General features: G+C 43.2%; 1 protein-coding gene across 2 annotated transcripts in view; it reads right to left on the bottom strand.

Moving 5' to 3' along the window:
- Nucleotides 1-10,084: 10,084 nt before the first annotated feature.
- The window catches only part of pparab (peroxisome proliferator-activated receptor alpha b), a 198,677-nt gene continuing 182,038 nt past the window's right edge, over nt 10,085-26,723 (bottom strand). The window contains exon 8 of one of the 2 annotated variants that reach the window (XM_070900536.1): nt 10,085-14,852. In XM_070900536.1, coding sequence (XP_070756637.1) covers nt 14,605-14,852 — 248 coding nt within the window. In that variant the 3' untranslated portion in view covers nt 10,085-14,604. The remainder of the gene's footprint in view (nt 14,853-26,723) is intronic. The other variant, XM_070900537.1, reaches the window with a different exon arrangement.

The raw sequence follows: 26,723 nt of genomic DNA, 5'->3' as shown, positions 1-26,723 counted from the left end.
ACCAGCACCTCACTCTCAAACATTTGGAAAAATTGTCCAATGGGAGTAAATCTCCTTATGTGGCAGTTTCATTTGATTTGGGACCATTTCCTGAAGTCAGGCTCTCATCAACACTGAATGCATCTGAGCTGTTGTCCCGCACAGATCTTGATCCAGTGTCTACACGAACCTCTTTGTAGGCCGGCGCAGACACGATGGGCCGAAATGGTCCCTTTCCGTGCTGTAAATTTCTATGATAACCACTTTCCGCAAGGGTTGCTGAACAATAATCAACAGTGCTGAGCTTAAGTGGTGGCTAAAACAAACTGAATCAGTGCAGACCAGGGCGTGAAGCTAGGATCTTACTGTGCTGATGGTTCAGCTATTCATTGATTGCATTCAACCATGCAATTGTATTTTAATACATGCAGACTAGAGGAACCAAGTGGTGTTGGAGTCTAGTAATCTGACCACTAAATGAACAATATTCATTGGGATTCAGTTCTAGGTATCTCAGTGAATTAAGTAATCACATGCATTATGTGGTCTTTTAGTGGTTTACAGTAATATTTGCACCACTTCCATTTATGAATCTAATGTCTGCTTTTAGGATTTGATAGAATACACATTGGGTAAAAAGTTTCCTGTTCACTCATGTCAAGCATTGTATGGCTCAAGTATGTGTCATTTCATTAACTTGTCTGCACTTACAGTAAACTGTATACCATTGCAGAGGGGTGTTGACAATGAAGGAGCTAGTATTGGTTAGCCTAGCACCTCATGGTTAACATATATAATATAGATTCTGTATGTTTGAAACATGTACTAATGTTACCATTTATGCTTTCTGTATGGTACATGTACCAGACTACCTCTATAGTCATGTCCATTATCAGTAATTTTACTTCTATCAGTAATGCAAATCCATTTAAGACAAACTAAATAAATTTGAATTGTCATTGGTAAAGATTAGTATATATTGAGCATGATATACTATCTTAGACTTGTAAAAAAGCTATTCAGTTAAATTGTGGCTCATAAGGTTTTACTGAAAGAGAAAGTTACATATCAGCATAATTACATTGTAGACAGCGTTACAATTCAGCTGGGTTGCTTTGTTTTGATAACGTCTCTATTTGAACATAATTGAATATATTTAAGAGGGAGTTAGCTAGATTTCTAAAAGGGCATCAAGGGGTATGGGGAAAAAGCGGGAATATGGTGTTGAGATAGAGGATCAACCATGATCATATTGAATGGCAGTGCAGACTTGATGGGCCGAGTGGCCTACTACTACTCCTATTTTCTATGTTTCTATAAACTACTTTATTAAAAAAAGAAATATTATTGCAATGAAATTAAATAATGTATTCTTTTCCAAAGTCACTTGATTCAAATAATTTTTTTTAGCATTAAATTAATACTTTACTGTGTTATTCACATTGCTTAGTTAAATTTAAAGACATTTTAATTATCAGGGGTAAACTGATCTCTAAAATAGAATATGCAGTTGAAAAAAGAGAATGTCTTCAGGATGACCAGTGAAGTCTAACACAGTTGACTTATTTATGCAAATTTATTGAACAGATTCACTAGTTATAAGTGATGAGCTGAACCCCTATATGAATTACAAGTACACAAGGGTGATGCACAATTTGTTGAACCTAGGAATAATCACTTAGTAACCATAATCACTAATACTTTTAAATGTTTCATTTAATTTTTTATATTCCAGTCTAAATATATACGTAATAGTCACATATATATGTATGTGTGTGTGTGTATTTAGTACATATACATACACCATCCAGGACAAAGCAACCCACTTGATTGGCATCCCATCTACCACCTTAAACATTCACTCCCTCCACCACCTGCGCACCGTAGCTGCAGTGTGTACCATTTATATGATGCACTGTAGCAGCTTACCGAGGATTCTTTGACAGGACCGCCCAAACCCGCAATCTCTACCACCTAAAAGGACAAGGGCAGCAGGCACATGGGAATACCACCACCACCACATTCCCCTCCAAGTCACACACCATCCTGACTTGGAAATTTAGCGTGTGACAAAATCCTGGAACTTCCTTCCTAACAGCACTGGGAGTACCTTCCCCTCACAGACTGCAGCGGTTCAAGGTGGCGGCTCACCACCACCTTCTTAAGGGCGATTGGAGGTGGACAATAAATGCTAGCCTTGCCAGCAACGCCCAAATAATGTGAACAAAATGTTTTTTTTTTAAAATCATACATATATATGCAGAAATGAGCTGAGAGCAAGGAGTTTGGTGATGACAGAGTTGAGTGAATCTGCTAAATGGAGTCATGACAGGAATTTGATGAGAGTGGGAATTCACTGGTAAGTAGTGGGTGAGTAATGCAGTACTGAGTGTTATCAAACTGAAAATTAACCTAGTTTTCTTAAGGACGTGTTTATTTACACTGCCAAAATGACCAACATGCTCCACCCTTTGTTTCTTAAACTACTCAAACTGCATCATCATAGGAGTCCCTCGGAATCGAGGAAGACTTGCTTTTACTCTTAAAATGAGTCCTTAGACGGCTGAACAGTCTAATACGAGAGCCACAGTCCCTGTCACAGGTGGGACAGATAGTTGTTGAGGGTAAGGGAGGGTGGGACAGATTTGCCGCACGTTCTTTCCGCTGCCTGCGCTTGATTTCTGCATGCTCTCGGCAATGAGACTCGAGGTGTACAGCGCCCTCCTGAATGCACTCTTCCATTTAGGGTGGTCTTTGGCCAGGGACTCCCAGGTGTCGGTGGGGATCTTGCACTCTATCAGGGAGGCTTTGAGGGTGTAAAGTTTCCTCTGCCCACCTTTGGCTCGTTTGCCATGAAGGAGTTCTGAGTAGAGCGCTTGCTTTGGGAGTCTGGCATGCGGACAATGTGGCCTTTGCAGCGGAGCTGATCGTGTGGTCAGTGCTTCACTGTTGGGGATGTTGGCCTGGTCGAGGATGCTAATGTTGGTGCATCTGTCCTCCCAGGGGATTTGTACGATCTTGCGGAGACATCATTGGTGGTATTTCTCCAGTGACTTAAGGTGTCTACTGTACATGGTCCATGTCTCTGAGCCATACAGGAGGGCGGGTGTTATTACAGCCCTGTAGACCATGAGCTTGGTGTTAGATTTGAGGGCCTGGTCTTTGAACACTCTTCCTCAGGTGGCTGAAGGCTGCACTGGCGCACTGGAGGCAGTTTTGCTCTTGTTGATAAGAGGCTCCCGAGGTATGGGAAGTGGTCCACGTTGTCCAGGGCCGCGCCGTTGATCTTGATGACTGGGGGACAGTGCTGTGTGGCGAGGACAGGCTGGTAGTGGACCTTTGTTTTACGGATGTTTAGCGTAAGGCCCATGCTTTCATACGCCTCGGTAAATATGTCTACTATGTCCTGGAGTTCAGCCTCTGTATGCGCACAGACGCATCGTCTGTGTACTGTAGCTCGACGACAGAGGTTGGGGTAGCCTTGGACAGGATGCTCTGTATCCTGGATAACCACATGTGCAGCAAGTGCCTCCAGTTGCTCAAACTCAAGCTCAGGGTTTCTGAGCTTGAGGAGTGTCTGGAGTCATTGCAGGTCATAAGGGAAGCTGAGAATTTTCTGAGCTCGCATTCCAGGCAGTGGTCACTCCGCAGCTACAGAGAAGCCAAGATAGTAAGAGGGTGGCCATCCAGCAGGGTATGAAGTGGTAGGCAGTGCAAGATTCCTCTGGGAGAGTGGCACTCTCAAAGCAGTATTCAGCGCTGAATACCAGTGAGGATGATGAAAACTCGGAGTAGTGGAGTCTAGAGCACATCTACAGCACCATGGGGCAAATGACTGCACAGAAAAGTGAAGGGATATGGCCCAGGTGGATTGGAATCAATTATTGGCTCGTAATACAATAAATGAGTAATGGGAGGGCTTCAAAGAGGAGATAGTCTGGGTACAGACTAGACACATTCCCATGAGGGAAAAAGGAAGTGCATCCAAAGCTAGAGCTCCCTGGTGATGAAAGATATAGGCCCAATTTTGCAGTGGTAATGACATCGAAACTGTTAGCATTTGCCATCGTTACTGCCCTGAAACTGACAGTAACTTAAAGATTTAGCGCATGCGCAGATAAAAGCGGAAGTCCTGAAGTTGTGGCCCGTAATTCACTGCGCTGCCACTGGTTGTGCTGTGGAACTCCCCAGTTCCATAGTCTACGGGGCTGTTGTGATACCTCCTGTTTGGCTTAGAAACATGGACCATATATAGTAGACACCTCAAATTGCTGGAAAAATACTACCAACGATGTCTCCGCAAGATCCTGCAAATCCCCTGGGAGGACAGACGCACCAATGTTAGTATCCTCGATCAGGCCAACATCCAAAGCATCGAAACACTGACCACACTCTACCAGCTCCGTTGGGCGGGCCGTATTGTTCGCATGCCTGACACAAGACTCCCAAAACAAGCACTCTAGTCAGAACTCAAAAAAAAATATATATATAAAATTACAGAGGACCAGATCTAAGATATCCTGCCCCCTGGTTGGTTCCGTTACATACTGCTCAAGGAACCCGTCCCTTATGCACTCTATAAACTTTCTCAAGGCTACCCTGACCAATTTGATTTGTCCAATCAATATGGAGGTTAAAATCACCAATGATGATTGCTGTTTCCTTTTTACAAGCCCCCACAATTTCTTGGTTTATACTCTGACCAACAGAGTTGCTACTCTTAGGGGGCCTATAGACTATGCCCACCAGCGACTTTTTCCCCTTATTATTCCTTATCTCCAACCAAACTTTTTCAACATCTTGATCATTTGAGCCAGTATAATTTCTCACTATTGCAGTGATTCCATTCTTTATCAACAGAGCTACCCCGCCTCCTTTTCCTTTCTGTCTGTCCTTCCGAATTGTCAAGTACCCCTGAATGTTTAGTTCCCAGTCTTGGTCACCTTGCAACCACATCTCTGTTATGGCTACCAGATCATGCCCATTTGTAACTATTTGTGCCAACAGCTTATCTAATTTGTTACAAATGCTGCATGCATTCAGATAAAGAGCTTTTAAATGTGTTTTCTCACCATTTTCTTCTGCTATGGCCCCAGTTTCTGATACTCTTATGTTTATAGATTCAGTCCTTTCCTGTCACGCTCTGGTTTTTGTTTCCCCCAATGCTACCCAGCCCTATTGCCTTCACCTTGTTCTTTGAGCTTTTAGGTTTCTGCCCACCTGAACTGTCCCCCCCACTAATTAGTTTAAAGCTCTCTCTGCAGCACTAGTTATTTGGAGCGCCAGGACCCTAGCCCCAGCATGTTCCAAGTGGAGTATGTCCCAACAGAACTGCTCCCTCTTAGCCCAGTACTGCTGCCAGTGTCCCAGGAACCAAAACCCATTTCTCCCACACCAGTCTCTGAGCCACGAGTTTAGCTCTCTGATCTTATTTAACCTATGCAAATTTGCTTGTGGCTTGGGTAGTAATCCGGAGATTATTACTTTTGTGGTTCTGCTTTTTAGTTTGGTCCCTAGCTGCTCATATCCCTTAGCAGAACCTTCTTATCTGTCCTATCTAAATTTAAAATACATATAATATATACACACACACACAGGTGCAGCGCCCCAAATCCGGAACCCTCGGGACTGAGGCCATTCCGCAGTTTGCGTTTTTCCAGACTTTGGAACGTCTTTCTGATGTCACGAATCCGGAAACACCCGTGCCCAGGTTCGGATATTTCCGGATTTCGGAACGTCAGAAAGGGTGGGAGGGGAGGTTGCTCGCCGAGGAGTTGTTCGAGTTGCTGACTGTCCAGGAGGTCGTCGGGCGGGGCCTTACCGCCGAGGAGTTGTTTGGGCGGGGCCCCGCCGCCGTGAAGCTGTTCGGGCGCGCCACGCCGCCTTGGAGGTGTGTACACGCGTAGATATATATACACATTTATATACCTATACAAACACATTATATACATACATTTTATATATATATATATATATACACACACACACACCCACATGCGTGTATGTACTTACACAGTGTGCATGTTACTAGGTACTGCAGTGGGCAAATCCCCATTTGAATATCATTGTAGATCCAACAGCTAAACTTCCCACAATTAGCAGCCAGAAAATCACTAGTCAATTGAATTATGTTTTACAGAAATAAAGAAATCAACTGGAATTTTTAAACGAGGCGTGCTTAATAGAATACCAATGGTAGTCTACATTTAAGATGCGCACTGCAACAAACTACTGTTCGAAATCTAGCTATAGAAAAATACTGTTTCCCTGGTAATAAAGTTCTCCTAACAGTGTTGTTTGACAAATGATCTTTTTTAAGTTTCTATGCTGTAGACAAAAATTGCATAATGAATACTTAAACCAAATGGCAGTCCGGCACTATCTCAGGTAGGCATTTTGGATGTGTTACAAGTCCTGCTCTGTTCTTGTACCAATAGGGATACTTGGTAACATGTGCAGTTCAGTAACACTCTTGAATGGCCCTAGAAATATTAGATTAGCAGTTTTCCATATCACCAACCTTAAGGCATGGCATAATTGATTTTATTTTTTTAGATTTGGAAACTTCCATAAATAAGAACATGAGGCATTCCATGTGTTCTTGAAAATCTGTTTATTGTTTTTAGAAAGAGACAAAAAGATACAAACATTTATTGATTCCAAAGATACATTCATTAAAAGTTTTACAGCATAAGTTTGATGTATATACATTAACTCTCATACACACACATCTGCAGCTCAAATGTACGTTACATCTAGTTTAGATGTTATTTTTAAGTTACAGAGAACAACATCCCAATACAAATGTTATAGTGAAAACAGGATAAATTTCACCATTTGAGATCTACTATCAAACCTATCATGGATAATCCTCCTACTGGCAGCATTCCCCATGCAATTTCCATGCTCTATAATATGTTGTAAATCGTTCTCTGCAAAACAAGATTAATTGCTGAATATATTTCATGATAAAGTGCAAAATCAACTTATATTCTCTTTAGGATTTCTATTCCATTGCAAGGCTTTCAATTGGTTTCTCAGAAACAGCATCCATCTATGTTTACACACCTTCTGAAAGAAAGTATCTGATTTAACCTGAGGCAAGAAACTACTTAGACCCACAATATATACATTTTTGTTACAACATTTTGAAATTTTACTGGTTTTAGTTTGAGAAATGCATCAGAGATCTTCTGTGATAGAGGTATAGAAATAAACCTCTCAACTGTCTGTGTTCAGGATTCTGGCATTTGAACATTATATTGGATAGTATTTCAAACAGAAGACAAATAATCTGTTTGAACGGTAGCCTAATGGCTGATTTCAGAGGCCATGCAATGGCATTGATACATGACTTCCTGTTTTTGCATCACCGAGCAAATGACCAAGTTTCCATTGGAATATATTATCAAAGAAGAGTATGAGGTGGATCATTTATGTACAGATATACCATGGTGAAGGAAACCAAGCACAGATCTATCCAAGTGTCGAAATGCCAGCATAAATATGTGCAACACAGTCAAACATCCAGATGTGAAACTCAAGCCATAGATCATGATGAAATGCAACATTCAGTTAGGACCATTAGATGTTTCCCTAATACCGGAGCTTCGTCCTAAAAAGTCCTTTTAAATGTGACATGAGCCACTTATCCATTATGCACCAAGTGTTGGAATATCTTGGTAATATTACAAAAATAATTATATCACAAACTTTCCAGTCACATGACGCTGTAACACCTTCAGCAATGTCTTCATAAAGCCTGCATCAATCTCTTTCCTGCTAATACAGGTTGAACCTCCATTATCCAGAACCCTCAGGACCTGGCCTGTTCTGAATAAGGGATTTTTCCGGACAAGGGGTGATCACGTTAAATTGGATGGTACAGGTACTGAGCAAGGGGATATTGGGGCTGGCTTGGGGCTGGAAGTGGGCAGAGAGATCATGGGGGGGGGGGCGGGGGCGGTGGATCACGGGGGTCAGGCCAGCGATTGCGGGAGTTGGCAGCGAGGAAGGACTTCATTTTGTTCATGTCAGAGTTCTGCACATGCGCTATCCGGTGGCTGGGAATGGTTCGGGATATAAGAACACAAGAAATAGGAGCAGGATTAGGCCACCTGGCCCCTCGAGCTTGCTCCGCCATTTAATAAGATCATGGCTGATCTGATCATGGACTCAGCTCCACTTCCCTGCCCGCTCCCCATAACCCTTTATTCCCTTATCGCTCAAAGATTTGTCTATCTCTGCCTTAAATATATTCAATGACCCAGCCTCCACAGCTCTCTGGGGCAGAGAATCCATAGATTTACAATCCTGAGAGAATAAATTCCTCCTTATCTCAGTTTTAAATGGGCGGCCGCTTACTCTGAGACCATGTCCCTGACGAGGGGTGGTTCTGGATCAGGGAATTCTGGATGAGGAAGGTTCAACCTGTAATGGCATAATGTACTGGTAAATTCCACAACAACTTAATTTCCACAGAGAAAAAAAATGAAAAGGAACAATTGGTAACGCAAAAATGATTACTAAATAAAAAGATTGTAAATAGTACACTTAGAGTATAATTTTAGTCTCAAGAGTTCTGAAAAAGCTGTCAGATTTTGCTGCTTGGATCTGAGAGATCATTAGAAGAACTTACTTGCGTTAGGCTTTGTTGGACATTCCTAGCTATCCATTAAATGCTACTTATGCTTGCAAAGTTCTTGCATTATGTAACAAGAGAAAAATAGGTACAAAAAAATCAAGCACACCACAATTGAAAGTGGGCATTGTTTCTTAGTGCCATCTTCATTAGATTATGAATTATCAGTTTTATTGCTGTATAAAGGATACTAGTGGACAGTGGCAGAGTGGTTCGGTATCTGAATAACTCTTTAGGAAATGGAAGCACTCAGACTTTACTGTTTCTGTACAATTTCTATAATTTCACTATTTTTGTAATGTATTTATCAGTAGCAGCATTGTACTAATTTAAAGACTGCTATAGAGTTAACACATTCTCATTGAAAGGTGCTCCATGAATTGAGCATATTGTTATTTTGAAAATAGGGAGAGGGAAGCAGAAGAAAGACATAAAGGCTGGCACACTATTACAAAAATAAACTCTTAAAACTCTCAAATAAATTCAGTCAAAATCTGATCAGTACAACTGGCAAATTACAGTGTTGAGTGCTACCTGACTTGTACAAAACATACTTTACCTTACTGTAATCAAACTTCAAGTATAGTTATCTCCCTAGTATGGTGAAGCATATCATTATCACTCTCCTGTTTCTGCGATGCTCCTCAATAGGAATCTCGCACTTTTACTGGGGTTCCCAGTGGTTTTACAAGCAATTGGATCCACTTTGGCACAGTGGGCTTTGATTTGCCAACACATGTTTTTAAATTACAGCTATCAATCTGAAACCAGATGATGAACTCCAATGCAATGGACATCAAATAATTACTACTCTCTGCCTCTTTTAATGTACCTGAGATTATTAGAACTAGGATAGTAAGTGAAGACCAAGACTGTTTGGATACCATTAATAAGAACTTGCGTACAGGAACACCAAAGGATGCTTGGGTATAAGAAATGAGTGATTGTACCATGGTAGTTATACAAGTACAAACACAAACCTCATTTATATTGGTTTAGTTAGTCAAACTTCATTATGTATTTGTTCATCACATTTCTACAGAGCTGGGACAATACAGTTGCCTAAACTTACTACTGGATTCATCTAACAAACTCTTAGTCTTCATAGTAAGTAGACTTAATACATGTTCACCTTCTTGTTACCATTGAAAAAACACATACTCTTTCAATTTATTTATCTGCAAAAATGAAAATACGCTTGCCAAAGACAGGACAGGCTATAAAATTTTTGTTTTTGATTTGATTTGCTGGATAAATACCGATTAACAAGGGGGAAATAGGGCTATTAGTTCAAGAATCATAGTAAGAAACAGACAGGAGGGTTTGAAGGGTAGACTAGAACAAGCAGTCAAAAATATTATAGTTACACATAAACTCCCTTTCACTACTGAACTTAAACTCTGTAGAGTATACGAAATTTAAAACTCAGCATATAAAAGAAATTTGCTGTGTTAAATCCAAATGTTAGAATTCAAAAGGATAATGGAAAAGAATAGATATTTTGAAAAATTAACTACTGTAGTCCTGCAGGTGTCAAAAAGTTGTTAGGAATTGTAAAGTTAATTATTTTATTCACCAATTTGTCCTGGAAAAAAAAAGTATACTAAATAAACAGCAAAATAGGAGATGTAATATTGTTATGCTGGATTTATCCTTTTCTGACGTCATATTATTCCATAGTCTTGCCTCACCAAGTTATTGATATTTTGAAATCTACACACAATTTCAGTTTAAATTTCCTATATTTATTTGTGAGTCATTTGGTGGAAGAAAGGAATGTCCTTGTACAAAACTCCTAAAGGACTCATTTAAAAAATTGTGTATTTCAACAAAAAGCATTACACAAACTATGTACAATGTCACAAAAGTTTTAGTAGAAAAATACAATTTTATGCAACCGACACAGTTACAGTCTACAAGAGCGCTCAAGCCCCCAAACATGAAGGTGGATTACTATTGTGAGAGAGAAGGCATTTGGCAATTTTCTACATGCAAATACAAATATACAAGTGCTCAATTTATACATTTTTAGCATACAAGTATATACTATTGCTGATTAATTAAAGTTGACGTTTGCCACAGTAAGTGAAATAATCCGCTACTTTTTCCAGTTATTTTATATCTAATCATCGGCATGGGAGAAATATTCAACAGTCATGAAGTCATTAGTAAGGAAGAAGGTTAAGGTATTTCATCACTCCACAGAATGTTTTAACAATGGGTCCCTGAAGGAGGAAAACGCTGGCCTATAGCTATGGCATGGGCTCCCAATACCTACATAAACATTGTAACTCTCAAAACACCCAATCTACCACAACCTTAATTAGTGACATTTTGAACTGTTAAACAAAATAAAAACTTGGAAGATTCTCTGGCCACTTGCCATTTCACAATATTATTTTTAACATTTGACCCTCACAGAGAAATGACATTCCTTTTAATGGGAATTCCCCCTGCTCCTCCTTGAAAAGGCAAAGGGATAACATTTGCTTTAAAATCATCCAAAAAAAGTATTTAACAGGCACATGCTAAATTTCAAATCTGGTTAACATTTTCTGATTGTTTTATTCCAATTAAGAAAATCTATCTTTAATCATAGCATTCCCTCTCGTCAAATGCAAAAACAATTTTGAACTATTTGAGCCTGAAATAGACACTTAATTTTAAAAATTCTTATGCAGCTTGCCAAGTTTGCAATCTGCAAGTGCAGGAGATAGAAAATCGCCAGGGAACCATTTACTCATGACGAAGTTTTGGTTTACACTCTCAAAAGCCCAGATTAAGTATGGGGTGTCTACCAGACGTCGTGCACAACCAATGAGCACTGCAGGCTACACTGTTCACTATTCTTTTGTACTTCTTAGTGGAACTTATTTCTGTTCGCAATTTCAATTAGGATTCATGATCCTTCTTCCCTCTTTAAAACAGTGGAGAACTGAGCTCTGTCCAATCTTGTACATTATCTTTCAAATGAGAATCTCACTCTCAAGATAAAAGCAGCATTCTCACTTATTTCAATCTGAGTTTGAATACCATAACCCCTTCTTACTTGCTCTTTATAAGGTCATTTTATTCCATAAATTAGGTATCTAAAATCTTAACAGAGTGGAAAAATAAACTGATTCTTTTTTGGGAGGTAGGGGAATGAAGAAATATTGAAATTTTATCAGTGATTTAATTAAACCATAGTTGGCAGTTGTGGGTCAGCTAGCCAGTCTACTTGCTTTTCTTTAATTGCTTGTTAGTGGGTCTCTGCTTTCTTTAACAGTTGGGTTACAAGAATTGTACTATAATAAAGATCTCAAAATATTCACTGTTCAGAAATGTTACCTATTTTGAGTAGTGGTTTTTCCCTTTTTCTGTGCAAAGTATACAATCAATTATTTAAAATTGTGTATGGTTAAAATTTATTTTGGTAAATTTCTGGGTGCAAGCATAAAGAGCTTTTTAAAATTCATTCATGGGATGTGTGTTGCTGGCAAGGCCAGCATTTATTGCCCATCCCTAATTGCCCTCAAGAAGGTAATGGTGAGCTGCCTTTTTGAACTGCTGCAGTCCGTGTGGTGAAGGTACTCCCACAGTGCTGTTAGATAGGGAGTTCCAGGATTTTGACCCAGTGACGATGAAGGAACAGCGATATATTTCCAAGTCAGGATGGTGTGTGCAATAAAAACAGAAAATGCTGGAAATCTCAGCGGGTCAGGCAGCATCTGCGGAGAGGAAACAGATTTAATGTTTCGGGTCGATGACCCTTCGTCAGAACTGGGGAGTTTTCGAAAAGAACAGATTCTTAACAAGCGCTGAAAGGGGGAGGGGGAAGAAAGAACAAAAGGGAAGGTCTGTGATAGGTTGGAAGACAAGAGAGATTAGAGAGATAAAAGGGATGATGGTTAAAATTCAAATGGTAATGCCAGGAGTTAGAAAAACATTAGGCAAGATAGGGTGTGAATGATGGAATAATGACCAATTGCCATTAGAGACAAGGAGAAAAAAAGAAACAGGCTCTGAGGGGGCGGGGGAAAAGGGAGTTAAAGATTGGCAGCAGTTACGCTCTGATATTTTTGAACTCTATGTTGAATGTGTGACTTGGAGGGGAACTTGGAAGCAGTGGTGTTCCCATGTACCTGCTGTCCTTTTCCTTCTAGGTGGTAGAGGTCGCGGGCTTGGGAGGTGCTGTCGAAGAAGCTTTGGCGAGTTGCTACAGTGCATCTTGTAGATGGTTGACTCTGCAGCCATGGTGCGCCGGTGGTGGAGGGAGTGAATGTTTAAGGCGGTGGATGAGATGCCTATCAAGCGGGCTGCTTTGTCCTGGATGGTGTCCAGCTTCTTGAGTGTTGCTGGAGCTGCACTCATCCAGGTAACTGGAGAGTATTCCATCTCATGCCTGACTTGTGCCTTGTAGATGGTGGAAAGGCTTTGGGGAGTCAGGAGATGAGTCGATTGCCGCAGAATACCCAGCTTCTGCCCTGCTCTTGCAGCCACAGTATTTATGTGGCTGGTCCAGTTGATGGTGGGGGATTTGATGATAGTAATACCATTGAATGTCATGGGGAGGTGGTTAGACTCTCTATTGTTGGAGATGGTCATGGCCTGGCACTGGCACCTGGCACAAGTATGTTACTTGCCACTTATCAGCCCAAACCTGAATGTTGTCCAGGTCTTGCTGCATTTGGGTATGAACTGGTTCATTATTTGAGGAGTTGAGAATGGAACTGAACACATATTAAAGAAAGGATATAGAGGCACTGGTGAAAGTGCAAAACAGATTTACAAGGATGATACCAATAATGTGAAGTTCTACCTATCAGGAAAGGATGAACAGGCTGGGTCTTTTTTCTCTTCAAAAGAGACACAACAGAGATTTTTAAAATTATGAAAGGTTTTGGTAGAATAGGCACAGTGAGAGTGTTTCCACTTGTGGAGAAGAGCAAAACTAGAAGCCACCAATATAAGATAGTCACCAAGAAATCAAATAGGGAATTCAAAAGAAACTTTGTTACCCAGAAAGTGGTGAGAATGTAGAACTCACAACCACAGTGAGTGGTTGAAGCGAATAGTATAGATACATTTAAGGGGAGGCTAAATAAGCATATGAGAGAGAGAAGGGAATAGAAGGTTATGCTAATAGAGTTAGATGAGGAAAGACGGGAGGAGGCTCGAGTGGAGCATAAACACCGGCATGGACTGGTTGGGCCGAATGGCCTGTTTCTGTGTTGTATATCCTATGTAATCCTATGTAAACACTGTGCAATCATCAGCGAACAGCCCCGCTTCTGACCTTATGATGGAGGGAAGGTCATTGATTAAGTAGCTGAAGATAGTTGCGCCTAGGACACGACCCTGAGGAACTCCTGCAGCGATGTCCTAGGGCTGCAATGATTGGTCTCCAACAACCACAGATCTTCCTTTGTGCTAGGTATGACTTCAGCCAGTGGAGAGTTGCATAGTTTTAATTATTTTATATAAAAATTGTAAGACAATCATCAAACCTTTTAAAACAAGAGGTTGTATGAAATACCAGCAGACTCTGACACACCGTGGATTAATATGAGTGCAATGATGAACTCTTATGGATTAATTCACTCATGGGGAAATTGACCCTTTCGTAGTTTTCTTTTTGTAGTAAACTATTAGATTTTCATCTTATGTTAGAAAGCAATTGAATAGCTTCATTATTTTGGGCCCTGAAAATTGCCAATTGAGTAATCTGAATCAACAGTATGGTTTAGTTACAAACAAAATATTTCAATTATATCTTGGATTAATCAACCAATTTATTTCAAAATATGCTGTAAATTTGATCAGGTGTCAGCCATATGTTGTCTCAAAAGGCACAACATTCAGCCAATCATGTTAAGCAAACCTGAGAGAAGCACTGTGTAATTAACAATTATTGACTCATAAGTAATCTTTGCACTCTTAATTATTCTTAGTGGTGCTCTGTGATTTATAACCTCTGATATCCGTGTCAGTCTACATTAGTCTTAGTACATATCCCTGTAAATTTCCTGTAGAAGTGGATGTAGAAAAGTGTCTGCTTCAGTTTTTTTGATCTTCTGAACAAGTTGAGCATGCTCTGTAACCAGCTGACGGAGGTCAGCCATCTTCTGGAGGAGTTTGGGAAATAGGTAGATGGCATCAGGATGGTTGCTGTGCAGATGGAGGCGAAGGGCTTGAACAATGCTCTCCTGCATCTGTTCAATCTGTGATACATTAATCAGACCTGGTCGATCTATTAAAAAAAAATGTTTAATGCAAAACATCCTGGATTTTATTTTTATAAAATTATAAAACCTTTATAAAACTTTAGCTTCAACTGCAAAATAATCTGGTGTGGCTCAGAAATGAAGATAATAATTTAAAGTTACTTTTTAAACGTTAGGAAGATCAAAGCAATAATTTTCAGCCTCTACCAGAAGCTGCATACATTTGCCACTAATTCCATCCCCCTCCCCGGCCACTGTCTCAGGTTGAACCAGACAGTTCACAACATCCTCCAGCCCTACAACCCTCTGAGATCTCTCTGGTCCTCCAATTCTGGCCTTCTATGCATCCCTTATTTTAATCGCTCCACGATTGGCAGCCGTACTTTAAGCTGCATAGGCCCTAAACTCTGGAATTCCCTCCCTAAAGCTTTCTACCTCCTTTAGGCGCTCTTTAAAACCTCTCTCTTTGACCAAGCTTTTGGTCATCTTTTCTAACATCTCATGTGGCTTGGTGTCAAATTTGGTTTGATAGCAGTCCTATGAAACGCCTTGGGACATTTCACTGTGAAAGGCACTATACAGATGCAAGTTGTTGCTGTTGTTCGGTGTGCTATTCAACCCCGAGCTGAGTTTCCATAACCTCTCCATCACTGTCTACTTTCATCTCCATAATATCACCCGTCTCTGCCCCAGCTACTGAAAACCTCATCCATGTTTTTGTCACCTCCAGCTTCAACTATTCTAATGTTCTCCTGGTGGGCCTCCCATCCACCATAAACTTCAGCTTATCCAAAACTCTCCTGCCTATACCCTATCCAACACCAAAGATTATTTTACACACACAACAAAAAGAAATGCACAATAAATATTAGGAAGTATATCAAATTCTCCAGTAAAAAAAAATTGTGTTATTGCCAGTCTCTGGGGACTGATTCACAGTACAGGATGTAGCAAATTTTGTTTTGCAAACTCAGATGTGTCCTGTGAGGGTGAGCATCAGGGAAGGCTTTATTAACTGTACAAAATTCTTCCAAGATTTTGAGGATTGATTTTCCTTGGAAATTCAGAGGGCTACCCATAACACGGAAAATTAACCCGTGCAAAAACTTATGTATTTTCAGGCTATGCAAAAAGTTCTGTTTGGCTGGATAATTCAGTATTCTATTCTACATAGTAAGCTTTCAATTGGATTATAGGTTGCAGGGCTTGGAAATCAATAGCTCCAAAAGATAATAAGAAGGATGTAAATGTGCAGCATAGATAGATTCGCTGGGATGATACAGCTATCAGGAAGAACTGGTTAGTTATGAAGAGCGACTTGAAAGTAAAGATCTTTTCCCCTAGGGCTGAGAAGGTTAAAATGTGATCTATTAGAGGTCTTCAAGATAATGAAACATTGTTATAGGGTGGATGGTTCCTTTCTATTGGTTGGCGAGACGATAATGAAAGAGCACACATTTAATCACAACAGAATTAAAGAAAAGTTTTGAAGACATTTCTTTATATAGAGGTGGTTAGAATATGGAATTCTTCAGCAACAATATAGCAAAGAAGAGTCCATAAATTAATTTTAAGAGGAATTAGCTGTTTGACAAAGATGGTTATTAAAAAGCTTATGAGAACCAAGCAGAAGAGTGGGATTAGACTAGATAGCTCATGCAGAGAAGAACATTGGTGCAGACTTGATGGCCAAATGCTCTTTTTCTGTGCTGTAGCATTCTATGATTCTAAACTTCAAGACTGTAGTGCTATCTTAACAGTTATGATATAGATATCAATAAAGATATCAATAATCTGGTATTTTATTTGGTACATTGAAAACATCCTGGAAGTATAAATTGTGGTGAAACAGTGTCAGGGCTAATTTATATTTAGGTTATTAATGGGAGACCAAGGATGCAAGTTTCTATTATTAACTGAATGGAGAAAATTTGACTCTGTATGTGCTTAATCTTAATGGAGTGGACTTTCCTGTGGGGGTGTAATTGGGATGTTACACCCGAACTTATGCCCATTCATCGCACATTTTGTCAATATCAATTTACTTTTAAAATCTCCTGCTTATCTCATTAGATTACACCAGAATTTGGTGTAAAAAAGCAGAAATGAGCATAAACAAGCATTGCCCAAGGAAAGAGTGGAACTCACATATATTCCTTTCTTATGTATGAAAATGAAAGTTTCAAACCATCCAACCATCATTCATGCACATTAAGCACAGCATATTCAAGAACATGCAATTGAGTAAGCTTTTCAAATTTTAATGTGACTCATACTGAAGTCAAATTAATGTATTCAAAGAAACAGAGAATACAGTACTCAGTGAGGATGAATTTTTAAAAAAACATTAGAAAAAACACAATAAAAATGACTATTTTCTGCTGAGCTTAAAATTTTTTTGTATAGAGGTGAATTAATCATACTGAACAGAAATGCTTCGTGTGCAATGATCAATGGACGGGCATGCAAGATTGGGCAAAGCGTAATTCCATGCGCAACACACTTGTGCCTGGATTTGCTCAATTTTTGGCGTTGGATATTTGCTTTACGCTCCAATTGCACATGTCTTTGGGCGAAAATACACAGGAAATTCCAGAACAATATCCTGAATGCTTCACAGCTTGGTATGTATAAATAAAACCAAAATTCTAATTAAACATTTAAATTATGTTGAAGACCAATGCCCCCAATAATATCAAATGGCAGGTGAGAAACTATGGCCTCGATATTGACCCTCCCCCACCCAGGATGGGCTGGGGGGGTTAAAGTGAAATGCGCGGAATGCAAACCCACCTGTACTTTTTACGGCGGTGGATATCGGGGCGTCCGAGTGTCCCGCCATGGAGAGGTGGGATGTTCATTACCATATTTCAAATCAGCCTCCGACAGTGCAATTGGGAGCCTGATTTGAAGTTAACAGCTGCTGCACGCGTTTCCCAAGCATCAGAAAACGGTGCCGTGTAATGGAATGGGAGTTGCCAGCTTTCCAAGTGGTTGTTCATCACTCCTTGTGGGCCAGGAGGACCAGAAGTGCTTCCCCCCCAGGCCCTTCAAAGAAGCTTCCGGCCTTGTCCAGCCCTGATCGCCAGCCTCCCGCCCACAGCCCCAATTGTCAGCCTTCACCCGCCAGCCTTATCGCAGTCCCCCAGATCACAGGCCTCTTCCTCCCCTTCCCGATCACAGGCATTGTCATGTATGTAACCTCTATGTAACACCACTGCAATACTGTTTATACATAAGCAATGCACACCTTGACCACAGGGGGTGAACTTGTGGGAGACACTCCTTACCTGGTCATCCAGGTATATAAAGGGAGGTCCCATGCAGGGTCATCACTTCTTGGTCCTGTGAATAAAGGTTCAGGTCATAGAGTGACCTTGTCCATAGAATGTGCCTCGTGTGGGTTTTGTGCCATTGAGTAAGGACCTTACATTGGCGACAAGAAACGGGAATCAACGGCCCACGAGAATGGCCACCGGTAGCACAGAGGAACAGTACTGTGTTGGTTAGGACTGGGACAATTTCATTGAGAGGCTCCAGCAAAGCTTTGTCACGAAAGAATGGCTGGGAGATGCAGCGGCCGACAAGCGAAGGGCACATCTGCTGACCAGCTGCGGACCTAAGACTTACGCGCTCATGAAGGATCTACTGGCACCCGAAAAGCCGACGGACAAAAGCTTTGAAGAGCTCAGCAAACTAATCGGTGAGCAACTCAAACCAGTGAGCAGCATACACATGGCCCGACACAGATTCTATACCCACCGACGTTGTGAAGGATAGAGCATACAAGTTCACAGACGCCTGCAGGGGGGAGATGTTAAGGGATTTCTTTATTGAGGGCATCGGTCATGCGGGGATTTTCCGAAAGTTAATTGAGACCAAGGACTTGACTTTGGAAGTGGCGGCGCTGATGGCTCATACTTTCATGGCGGGGGAGGAGGAAACCAAAATAATATACGCGCGCAATTCTGCCTCCAACGCGGCAGGGGATCAGGGAGTCAATATCATAAATGCGACTCAGAGCCCCGCAGGCAGGCAAGGGCAGTTCGACACACCCCAGGCAGCAATAGACCTCAGAGCAGGTTTTCAACAGAGCCAATGGCAGGCTGAACGGACATTTACGCCATCACCGTGGACAATGCGGTCCAGGATGGGGCCACTGACACCCACTAACAGGGTTCTCAAGGGCAGTCAAAGGGACAATCAGCGAGGAATGCCGGGTCATAGCTCCTTTGTTCACAACAATGGGAATCTCAGCTCATGCTGGAGGTGTGGAGGCAAACACTCTGCCAGGACTTGCAGGTTTCAACAATTTGTCTGCAGAAATTGCAACCTCAGTGGCCATTTAGCTCGAATATGCAGGAAGCCTGTAACCAGGCTAATTTACGAGGCGGATGGATCAGAAGAGGGGTCTGTGATGCAGGATGACTCTTGGGGCAAATCAATGGACGCTGAAGTTCAGCGGGTTAATGTGGCAAACATTCACAGCTCATATACCAAAACGCCACCAATGATGATGAAGGTTTTATTAAACGGCATCCCTGTATGCATGGAGCTGGACACGGGGGCCAGCCAGTCACTCATGAGCATTCAACAATTCGAAAAGCTATGGCCACACAAAGCCAGGAGACCCAAACTAGAACGTATTGAGATGCATACCAAAGAAATCATTCCAGTACTAGGCAGTGCAATATTGGCGGTCACACACAATGGATCGGTGAACCGGCTGCCGCTCTGGATTGTTGTGGGCAATGGTCCCGCACTGTTGGGGAGGAGCTGGTTAGCTGAGATGAACTGGAAATGGGGGGATGTGCACGCAATGTCATCTGTGGAGCAAAGTTCGTGCTCACAAGTCCTACAACAATTTGAGTCACTATTCCAACCTGACGTTGGGACGTTCAAAGGTACCAAAGTAGTGATACGCATCACCCTGGACGCCACACCAGTGTACCACAAAGCCAGAGCGGTGCCGTATGTGATGCGGGAGAAAATTGAGAGCGAATTGGACCGTTTGCTGAGAGAGGGCATCATCTCGCCCGTTGAATTCAGCGACTGGGCGAGCCCCATCGTTCCCGTCCTAAAAGCGGATGGTTCTGTCAGGATCTGTGGCGACTACAAGGCCACTATCCGCTCCCGAGAGCGGAGGATCTTTTCGCCACACTGGCAGGCGGCAAGCTGTTTACCAAGTTGGATCTCACTTCAGCCTACATGACCCAAGAACTGGCTGACGAATCTAAACTATTGACCACCATCACTACACACAAGGGACTGTTCGTTTACAACAGGTGCCCGTTTAGCATTCGATCAGCGGCCGCGATTTATCAAAGAAACATGGAAAGCCTGCTTAAATCCATTCCTGGAACAATCATATTTCAGGACAACATCCTCATCACTGGTCGTGACACCGAGGAACATCTCCACAACCTGGAGGAGGTGCTACGCCGACTGGACCGGGTAGGCCTCCGACTCAAGAAGTCTAAATGTGTGTTTTTGGCTCCTGAGGTTGAGTTCCTGGGCAGAAGGGTTGCTGTAGATGGGATTCGGCCCACCGAATCCAAAACAGAGGCGGCCCGGCAACACATCGGAGTTGCGTTCATTTCTGGGACTCTCGAACTATTTCGGGAACTTTCTGCCGAACTTAAGCACGTTGTTGGAGCCGCTTCATGTGCTCCTGCGTAAGGGTTGTGATTGGTTTTGGGGGGACTGTCAAGAACGGGCTTTCAATCGGGCGCGGAACCTACTTTGTTCAAATAAGTTATTGACACTGTACGACCCCTGTAAGAAATTGGTTGTGACATGTGATGCATTGTCCCAAGGGGTCGGGTGCGTGTTGCAGCAGAGGGCCAACTACAACCTGTGGCTTATGCTTCCAGGTCGCTTTCTCAAGCGGAACGGGGATATGGGATGGTTGAGAATGAGGCACTCGCGTGTGTCTATGGTGTAAAAAAAATGCATCAGTACCTTTTTGGCAGGAGGTTCGAATTAGAAACGGACTACAAGCCGTTAACATCCCTGTTGTCAGACAGCAAGGCTGTCAATGCCAACGCGTCAGACCACATACAGCGATGGGCTCTCACGCTGGCTGCTTATGACTACACCATCCGGCACCGAAAATTGCGCTGACGCGCTCAGCAGGCTTCAACTGGCCACCACCGAGGGGGCAGCGGAACAAAGCACTGAGATGCTCATGCCCGTTGATGCCTTTGACTGCGCAGGCTCCCCCATCACAGCTTGCCAGATCAAAATCTGGACAAACAGAGATCCCCCTCCTATCTCTGATTAAGAAATGTGTCCTGACTGGGGATTGGGCGCCCGCACACGGAGCATGCACTGAGGAGGTCAGACCGTTTCACAGGCGGATGGATGAGCTCTCCATCCAAGCTGACTGCCTATTATGGGGCAGCCGGGTAGTCATGCCCCAGAGGGGCAGGGAGGCATTCATCAGGGAACTCCACAGTGAGCATCCAGGCATCGTTCTGATGAAGGCCATTGCCCGGTCACATGTTTGGTGGCCGGGAATTGATTCAGACCTGGAACACTGTGTTCGCAGGTGCACGACGTGTGCCCAGCTGGGTAATGCCCCCAGGGAGGCCCCGCTCAGCCCGTGGCCCTGGCCCATCAGGCCATGGTCACGTATTCATGTAGACTACACAGGCCCGTTCATGGGAAAAATGTTTCTCACTGTGGTAGATGCGTACTCGAAATGGATCGAGTGCATCATTTTAAATTTGTGCACGACATCCACCACCGTGGAAAGCCTACGTGCAATCTTTGCAACCCATGGCTTGCCGGACATCCTTGTTAACGATAATGGCCCATGTTTCACGAGCCATGAATTCCGGGAGTTCACGTCAGGTAATGGCATCAACCATGTCAGGACAGCACCGTTCAAGCTGGCCTCCAATGGCCAGGCGGAACGTGCGGTCCAAATCATTAAACAAGGCATGCTCAGGATTCAAGGACCCTCCCTTCAATGCCGCCTATCGCACCTCCTGCTGGCCTATAGGTCCCGACCGCATTCACTCACGGGGGTCCCACCCGCTGAGCTTCTTATGAAACGAACACTCAAAACTCGGTTGTCCCTCATTCACCCAGTCCTGACCGGCATAGTTGAGGGCAAGCGCCAGTCCCAAAACGAGTACCATGACCGAAGCTCAAGGGGGAGATGTATAGAAATAAATGACCCCGTATTTGTCCTCAATCACGCCGTGGGGCCCAAATGGCTTGAGGGTACTGTAATAGACAAAGAGGGGAACAGGGTCATTGTGGTTAAACTTAACAATGGCTAGATATGCCGTAAGCATCTGGACCAAGTTTAAAAAAAAAGGTTCAGCATGGACTCTGAGGAACCCGAGGAAGATGATGAGATGGTGCTCACACCACCGCCAGTGAACGAGCAACAAGAACATTCAGCAGCATGCACAGTCCCGGCGGTCAGCCCGGACAGGCCGGAATCACCACAGGTGACAGACACTCACGCCAAGGCTCAACAACCAGAGCCCCAACTGCGGCGCTCCACGAGGGAGCGTAGACCATCTGAAAGACTTGGCCTATGATCCCAATAAGACTTTGGGGGGGGAGGTGACGTCATGTATGTAACCTCTATGTAACACCACTGCAATACTGTATTATACGCAAGCAATGCACACCTTGACCACAGGGGGTGAACTTGTGGGAGACACTCCTTACCTGGACATCCAGGTATATAAAGGGAGGTCCCATGCAGGTTCATCACTTCTTGGTCCTGTGAATAAAGGTTCAGGTCATAGAGTGACCTTGTCCATAGAATGTGTCTCGTGTGGGTTTTGTGCCATTGAGTAAGGACCTTACAGGCATCTCCCCCTCCAGATTGCTGACCTCGCCCTCACCCCCACCGATTGCCAGGGACCGTCCCCAAAGGTCTCTGACTGCAGCCTCCTGCTGCTCGAGTTCCCTCGAGCCAGTCTGTCAATTTGGCCGGCTGCCAGGCAGGAGGCAGAGTTACAAGATGCTAATAACGACTTGCCGTTAAGATGGGCAGGACCTCTGCATTCTCGGCTTTCCTGGGATTTTGGCCTCCCCCACACCTTCCCTGCTTCCTCGTAAATATTGGGTCCTCTATCTTGCACCCACACAGAAGTATGATTTTAAACTTGTTAAAACAATGACAGGAAATCAAGTTCAGAATCTACCTGATCAGCCTGATCCAACTGGAAGGGGCTAAAACGAGTGACAGTCAAAGCCAAATACTTAGGCTCTCTGATTTAGAAGAGTTTACTTTTTCTTGAATTTGAACTTAAAAAGAACTGGGTGAAATCAACTGCACTTAGCCCCCAACTTACTTTGTCACTCTCAAGTAGCCAGTGAGCTTCACTATTGAGAGAATTATATTTTTATGCAAGACAGGACAAACATCCTGCTTCACATACGACTTTACATAGCCTAAATTGTTAAAGCTCAGAGAGGGAGTTATATTTCACACTGAAAATAATCTTTACTGACCTTTCTGAAGTGATAATTCCCTTCAAGCAACTAAAATTGTGGAATGTCAAATCATAATTATGAAATGTCTAAAAAAAACCTCACCAATGGCAAGATATTACATAGTAATAATACAAGATGTTACCTGACACATGTAAGTTAATCCAGCAATACTGCAGTTTGTTCAAATGTATATACACATTTGTACCATGAAGGAGTTAAAATGGTGCTGTGAAAAGATATAGCTGAAGTCTACAGATTCTTCAAAAGCATCTGAAATCAACATAAGGAACTAAAGAGGCAAACAAAGAAATCCTGTGAAATTCTAATCAAATGGTTATTTACTAAAATCTAAACATAACTGCATCTTTCTATCCAATTATTACACTGATGTGAAATGCTTGGGAATGTTTTTCTATGTGAAGCTATATCAATGTAAGTTGTTGTCACTGGCAGCAACAAAGTTTCTTATTAGGATAGGGTTTGTCCAATTCAGATAAACACAAGACAATCTCACACCAATTACGGGCTCAATCTCACTAGCTATCACTTCAGATTCTAATGATCTCGTGATGTACATGGAAAACTACTAACAGAAACAGCAGGATGCAACTACTTAAGAAATGTCAGGAAGATTTAATCCCAGGAGCAGTTACCAAAGAAACTAAGTTAACACAGAAACAGGTATCAGGAGAAATTATTTTCCAGTATTCCACTGTTACAAAGTCAGTTAGTTGATTTATACTACATATGTGAGTTACAGAAACAGATATAATTTTACAAAAAAGGGGTACTCACTTCAAAAAGAGCGAACCTGAGTGGGAGCATAGCGAGAGCAGAGCTGGAATAAAGAGCATGGCGATAGGAGCCCGAGACCAAAAGGAGCGAACGTGAGTGGGAGCACAGTGAGAGCAGAGCTGGAGTAAAGAACATGGCAACAGGAGTCCGAAATCCCCAAAAATACAGGAGTGACACCACAGGATAGCTGGTAACTGATAGTTTGAGGCAGTCCAGCAGAGCACCTCGGGAGAGCGGAGCATTTAAACACAACGGGATCCTGGTGGCATCGTCAAGGTAACAGAGCACATCGGGAGAGCGGAGCATTTAAACACAGTGGGAACCCAGTGGCAGAGGCAGTGTAGCAGAGCACCTCGGGAGTGGGTACAAAAACAACAAAAAACAAGGAGTGACGTAACAGGACAGCAGGTAGGTGATTGGTTGATGTGTATCACTGTTGTCTTTTCTTCTCTCGAAGTTAGGGCAGAGGGGCATACTAAAATCTTTAGTTAATAATCTAATAAATAGAGGCATGGCAGGGCAGCTCAGTCCCGTGGAATGCACATCCTGTGCCAGGTGGGAAATCCTGGACGCTTTTCGTGGCCTGGATGACCACGTGTGCAGCAAGTGTCGCCAGCTACAGCAGCTAGAGCTCCGGGTTTCGGAGCTTGAGAGGCGGCTGGCGTCACTGCAGTGCATCCGCGAGGCTGAGAACTTCGTGGATAACATGTTTCAGGAAGTGGTCACTGTTACACTCATAATAAAGGGTGAAGCTGAGTAATGTGTGTAATGAGCAAGTGTGACCTTAGCTCCTTTAATAAGATTCCAAAGTGCAGGTACCTCTTGGGTGGCCTGCTTATATACTGTGCTCCCAAGGGATGCTTGGATCCCTTGGGATTCCAACAGGTGGGCCCTCTGGTGGTCAGGTGTCATGCAGGTTACAAAGGGTTAAATACATAACATCACTCCCCCGTGAAGTCAACAGTACACTTATTTACAAGGTGAGACGATCTGGGGCTTTATGCTCCCTTGTCGATCGTCTCGGTAGAAATGCGGGTGTGGGTGGGTTGGTTAGTTCTTCACTGGGCTGTTGGGCAGCCGGCCTTGCCGGGCTGCTGGGGATGATGAGTTCGGCTTTGTGGTCAACCATGATGTCAGTTGCCACTTGTGTGTGTGTTGGAGGGTCAAAGTTAGTGGTGTCCTCTTCGGGTTGTTCATAGCTGTTGGTGAACCGCAATTTGATTTGGTACAAATGTTTTCTGTGCATTTGTCCATTGGCCAATTTGACCTGAAACACCCTACTCCCCTCTTTGGCTGTGACCGTGCCAGCAAGCCATTTGGGACCATGTCCATAATTGAGCACAAACACAGGATCTTTGATCTCAATATTGCGTGACAAATTTGCACGGTCATGGTACACACTTTGTTGATGCCATTTGCCCTCCACGTGGTGGACAAGAGAGCCTTGTTTTAAGCGCCCTTTTTATGAGCAACTCAGCTGGGGGATCCGGTTGCAAAATCCCTGATTCGTGAGCCTGTTATAGCACTAATCGTTTACAAGGGTTAAATGGACAAGCAGTTTGTTAGAACACAACAGATTTCTGGCTTTCTTAAAGGCAGCCTCGTGAATTTCCCCATACCCAGTCGTCTCCCTTGCGCAGTAGCGTATGTAGGGGTTCTACTAGGGTGCTTAACCCAGGTAGGAAATTACCAAAATAGTTAAGGAGTCCTAGGAACGACCGCAGCTCTGACATGTTCTGTGGGCTCGGCGTGCTCTTGATGGCCTCCGTCTTGGCATCCGTAGGTCTGATGCCGTCTGCTGCGATTCTCCTTCCCAAGAATTCGATGTCCTGTGCCAGGAAAACACACTGAGCGTTTCAATCTGAGCCCCACACGATCCAACCGACTAAGGACCTCCTCCAGATTTTTCAAGTGCTCCATGGTGTCCCGACCTGTAACCAATATGTCGTCCTGGAAGACCACTGTACAAGGAACCGACTTTAGCAGGCTCTCCGTGTTCCGCTGGAAGATCGCCACGGCCGACTGAATCCCAAACGGACACTGGTTGTAGATAAACAGATCTTTGTGCGCGTTGATGCAGGTGATGCCTTTCGAAGACTCCTCCAGATCCTGTGTCATGTAGGCCGAGGTCAGGTTCAACTTGGTGAACGTCTTCCCTCCTGCCAGGGTCGCAAATAGGTCGTCTGCCTTGGGTAGCGGGTACTGGTCCTGCAGCGAAAAACGGTTAATCGTTACTTTATAGTCCCCCAAATTCTAACCGTGCCATCCTCCTTGAGTACTGGGACAATCTGACTGGCCAAGTCGTTGAATTCCACCGGCGCGATGATGCCTTCACGTTGCTGCCTGTCCAGCTCAATTTCCACTTTTTCACGCATCATGTGCAGTACCGCCCGAGCCTTGTGGTGGATGGGTCGCATACGGGGAACCAAATGTGTCATGTATTTAACTGTCATTGTAACCCATGTATAAACTGACCTAAGTTGTACACTGTGAGAACATTGACCACTAGGTAGTGAACTTGTGGGAGACACTCCTAACCTGGACTCTCAGGTATAAAAGGGGAAGCTCCACCCACCTTCATCACTTCAGTGCTGGCAAATAAAGGTTACTGGTCACAGAGTGACCTTCTCTCAAGTATG

This window comes from Pristiophorus japonicus, chromosome 15, assembly GCF_044704955.1.
Source record: "Pristiophorus japonicus isolate sPriJap1 chromosome 15, sPriJap1.hap1, whole genome shotgun sequence".
In the NCBI taxonomy this organism is placed as follows: Eukaryota; Metazoa; Chordata; class Chondrichthyes; family Pristiophoridae; genus Pristiophorus; species Pristiophorus japonicus.
Note: the sequence above shows the minus strand (reverse complement) of the source record. Positions and strands in the feature narration are given on the sequence as shown.